At 46.0% G+C, this 4,644-nt stretch overlaps 1 protein-coding gene and 1 pseudogene across 1 annotated transcript; one reads left to right on the top strand and one right to left on the bottom strand.

Moving 5' to 3' along the window:
- Positions 1–403: 403 nt before the first annotated feature.
- LOC147455680 (uncharacterized) lies at positions 404–1,507 on the bottom strand. Its single transcript, XM_086513741.1, has 3 exons — positions 1,423–1,507; positions 1,270–1,322; positions 404–928 (listed from the first exon to the last, which is right to left on the bottom strand). The coding sequence occupies exons 1-3, from the start codon at positions 1,505–1,507 to the stop codon at positions 404–406; spliced, it is 663 nt and encodes a 220-aa protein (XP_086369867.1).
- Positions 1,508–2,713: 1,206 nt separating this feature from the next.
- LOC147455679 (gibberellin receptor GID1C-like) lies at positions 2,714–4,269 on the top strand (annotated as a pseudogene).
- The last annotated feature ends 375 nt before the right edge of the window (positions 4,270–4,644 follow it).

Genomic DNA, 4,644 nt, shown 5'->3' with positions numbered 1-4,644 from the left:
TCCGAGACCCCATCTTCCCATGCCAGCGTCAGTGCTGCTCCCACCAAGGATTAGGCTCTAATACAAGAAAACGAGCATAACAATAGCTTTAGGTTCGATATTCCAACATCCCCAATTCCTTACACTTTTGAGAAAAATTTCACTCCAAACTTCCCTATATTCTTGCATCTTGCTTGAGTCTCTAGCCAGAATTACAGTAGTCCATGCTATCCGGTCCAGTAAGAAGGTCGTCTGCTGTCTCGCAGGACACCTCGAGAGAAATGGCATCCAACCCTCTAAGTGCATCGTATTTGGCCCGTAAAACCAGGCCCGAAAACTCGAGTTGCTCCCAAGTTTCACGACTCTCACCAACAGGTCCCTCGTCGAGGGTACCACAGCCGAGAACTGGCTATTCTTGCTATCTCTAGCACCATACATGTTCCCCATTGTCTGAGGGGAGAGAGTCGGCAGGGTCCACCTGATGCTCCTTATCATCAGTTTCACTTAAGTAGCCCGCAATCTTCCCATCTGGCTCGTAGGCCATCAATTCCCCATCCCAAGGGGCCTCACACTCATTGCATCCGCCAAAATCCAGCAAACCTTCCTCATGGTAGGCATCTCCATATGTAGGAAACATCTCCTCGAGTTTCCTTGTCATTTGTTCCTCATCTATTTCATCCTCACAAAACAAGACAACATCCCCTTCCGTTTCTTCTTCACTCGACACGTCAGCATTCCTCTCTTCCTTTGCAATCGCTAACTCAGTGGCCCACTTATCCTGCATCATAGCAACCTTCTCAAAAAGCCAGGTTATCCCCTGCTCTTGTCGGTGGAGCTCGTTCTCCAACATCGCTTTCTTCCTTTCAAGTTCCTTCCTAGTTCTCTTACTTTCCAACAACATCGCATCTACATCATGATGGTAACTCTTCATAATCCTGGAGCGTATTTGCTATGGACACACCTATGCACTCATCAAAGGAGTGCACACGAGATATGTCCATGCTCATGGAGAAAACACCACCATCTTGGGTGAACAGACACTTACCACTTGACCTCAACACGTCAGATCACTTGCTTACACAAGAGCATCTACATGGACTTAGGGAGTTGCGTTTTTGGACGACTGTATCTTTTTCGCAGCAAGAAGGCAGCGCTCAACTTTTTAATCCTAAATCTTGCCTTCCACACCAGCTCGCCTTGTCGAATTTTAGATCATCAGATATCAACCATACTTCCACTGCTACTTTCTCTGTTTTCAGTCCACTAGGGGCTCTGACATTGATTCCACACCATCCCTACACCCTCTACACCATTTCGGACCCTGCCAGGAGCGTACGAGCACGCTGAAAATCCATGGACAGAAGCGTTTTTATCACATCGCAATCCCGTTTTTGGGTGGACAACAGACTTTTCGCTTGTGTTTTTCACATAGGATGAAGTTACCTCCAGCCATGACACCATCTCGTAGTGGTCCGTTCATGTCAGTGATATTGTAGTACACAATATCTTCGTCATTGGGGAGATCCATTCATTCCAACCATAATTCGGCGGTTGCGCACTCCAGATGAGGTGGTGACTTGTGGTTTGCTATGGACACCCTATGCACTCATCAAAGGAGTTCACATAAGATATAGCCATGCTCATGGCATATGGGATTCCGACATTCCTAGAGAAAACACCTCCATATTGGGTGGACAGACACTTACCACTTGACAGCGGCTCGCCTTGCCGATTCTGTTCCTCTTTAGATCATCAGACTTCAGCCATCCTTCCACTGCTATGTCTCTGTTTTCAGCTCACTAGGGACTCTAACATTGATTCCGCACTATCCCTACACCCTCTACAGTGTTTTGGACCCTACCGGGAGTGTACGAGCACGTTGAAAATCAATTGAGACAGGTGTTTTTATCACCTCGCAATCGTGTTCTTGGGTCGACAGCAGCCTTTTTGCTTCTGCTTTTCACATAGAATGAAGTTACCTCCAACCAGGACATCATCTCGTAGTGATCCGTTCAGTCTCTTACTGATTGTTGCAGTACACAATATCTTTGTCATTGGGAAAATCCATTCATTTCCACCATCATTCTCCGCTTACGCACTCTAGAGGAAGTAGTGACTCAAGTGGTTTGCTATGGACACACCTATGCACTCATCAAAGGAGTGCACACGAGATATGGCCATGCTCATGGCATATGCGATTCCAACATTCCCAGAGAAAACACCTCCATCTTGGGTGGACAGGCTTTTACCACTTGACCTCAGCACATTAGATTACTTGCTTACACAAGAGCATCTACATGGACTTAGGGAGAGGATCTTTGATCTCTTCCTAAACAACTTCATTGCTTGAATCTAGAGACTAGAGTGGGACTTCAGTGCTTTGGAATTTCTTGGAGAGTTTACCTGCCAAATACAGGAGATGAAGCATCCCGCGACTACATCCGGAGTCATCCAGACCTTGGCTTAGATGGTAGTGCAATTACTCTTCTACACTCCTAATCATTTGGATTCCTACCTTCAAAGTTTCTTACACAAAGGGTGGAGTTACTTCCCGCCAGGACACCATCTTGTGGTGGTCCGTGCGTTTTCTCATGGTATTTCCTGCGTAGATGTTCCCGAAGAGTAATCGTTCCACCTTGAAGACTCCCATTATTATACATCAGTTTCCTTTCAATATAGCATAGAGAAATGTTGCATCATTAGGCCTCTCTCAGCTCAAACGCAAGTCCGTTCAATGGGGTTATTCTCCCGAAAGGGAGCCGGGACTATCTACCCTTGACAACCCCAATAACTCTCAATGTTGGTACACAATGCAATCTCTTTACTCAAGACTCACATCAGGGTCCTTGGCCCATCAGAGACAATAGCCAACTGGGTTTGAGGCAACCATTCTCTTGTTCTAGCACTCTTTGATGCACCTTCAATTTTGCTTCTCGAAAGCATCATATTCTCATGCATTGAAGTCAGTATTCTTGAGGCTCCTGGCTCTATTTCACAAGGCTTGCAAAACCTTGCATTCCTGAAAAGAAAATCAGCGACCTACTGACGAGCATAAACCTTGCCTCTCTCGCCCTTCACCTGCTTCTGTTGTCTTCAAGAAGGCCAACGAAATTGTTCGCCGTGCCAGTGGCACCCTCAATCGCCGCTTGGCAGACCTGCTTGAATATAAGGTACCTTCCAGTGAGGTTCCTAATGAGCATGGTGTCTTACGCAAGGACGTTGTCATCAACATGCACACATGGTTGTGGGTGTGTGTATTCCTTCCTCCCGCAAGCTCAATGAAGGGAAACAATGGCTTGGCAAAGATGGACAACAGGTCTAAAGCTTCAAGCAATGCAACAGATAGGAAGAGACGCGTCATCTTCTACATTCATGGGGGTGGGTTCGTAGTTATGGCCGGAGATGTTGCTTCTTATGACCAGTTCTGTAGACGTCTATGTAGGTGAAGTGAGGCAGTGCTAATCTTTGTGAAATATAGAAGGTCGCCATAACATTGCTTCCCGATAGCATATGATGACTGCCATGCTGCTTTAGAATGGCTGAAGATGGCTGCAGATCATAGCTTGATCTGTCACAATGCCTGTTGATGGGTGATAGTGTAGGGGCAAACATTGTGCACCATGCGGGCGCCACGTGGGGGGCCCGCAAAGCATCGACACATCCACAAACTCTCCGGGTAACAACACATGTGTTACTCTTCCCTTTCTTTGGCAGCGAGGAGAAAACTCCAACAGAGCTGCACATGCAAAACAAATCACTGCTTGTGAATGTGGAGAATGCAAACTGGCATTGGTGTGCTTATCTACCTCATGGGTCCAATAGAGATCATCCTGCCTGCAAGGTGGTAGGCCCTAACGCACCGGACCTGTCAATGCAGCAGCTCCCTCAGTCGCTAGTCACCATTGCTATTTTGACATTCTAAAAGACTGGCAGCTTCGAGAATGCAAACTGGCATTGGTGTGCTTATCTACCTCATGGGTCCAATAGAGATCATCCTGCCTGCAAGGTGGTAGGCCCTAACGCACCGGACCTGTCAATGCTGCAACTCCCTCAGCCGCTAGTCACCATTGCTATTTTGACATTCTAAAAGACTGGCAGCTTCAATATGCAGAGGGTTTGGGGCGTGCATTGAAGCTTGTTCGACTTCTCTATTATATAGGAGGGGTACATTGCTTCCATTTAAGGGGTGACAAAAAGCTTGGATCACGCTTCATGTTAGATATCTTGGCATTTATTGATGACGGGGAGGGAAAACAAAGTCTGCAGTCCACTGTAACTTCGGTGAAGTGAGATTGTTCTTTTCGATGTTGATCATCATGTCTGTCCAAGAGCAACATGCAATGCATTTTTGTGATGCAATGGCAGCAAGGGTACAAAATGGAGAAGTTTATAAGTAGAAAGTGTTTTGGAGAGATTAATAGTGATGGACTCAGAAGAGTTCCTAGGAAGACGGTCTCATTGGTGCCTTTAAAATATGTTAGCTCTAGACTTCTTGCATGACCCTTCTCCAATAGTTCACTTTTCTATTCAATTGTCCAGTCTCCAACTGATATAGTGGTAAATTAATTGAACAAGTCACATTAGTGTCTCATTGAATAACTTGTTATGCTTTCAAAAGTACACCACACTTAGCGCACAAATTAGTCAAAGCATTGGCAAGTATGA

Source organism: Adiantum capillus-veneris, chromosome 6 (genome assembly GCF_014529385.1).
Source record: "Adiantum capillus-veneris isolate H3 chromosome 6, ASM1452938v2, whole genome shotgun sequence".
NCBI lineage: Eukaryota > Viridiplantae > Streptophyta > Polypodiopsida > Polypodiales > Pteridaceae > Adiantum > Adiantum capillus-veneris.
The sequence above is the reverse complement of the archived record's forward strand: the minus strand, read 5'-3'. Positions and strand labels throughout refer to the sequence as shown.

Coding starts and splice junctions, on each gene's coding strand:
- LOC147455680 (XM_086513741.1), bottom strand. CDS start 1,507: ATGGATCTCCCCAATGACGAAGATATTGTGTACTACAATATCACTGAC. Junction 1,323..1,422: donor AGATGGTGTCATGGCTGGAG/GTAACTTCATCC, acceptor ATGGATTTTCAG/CGTGCTCGTACGCTCCTGGC. Junction 929..1,269: donor GTGTAGAGGGTGTAGGGATG/GTGTGGAATCAA, acceptor GTGTGTCCATAG/CAAATACGCTCCAGGATTAT.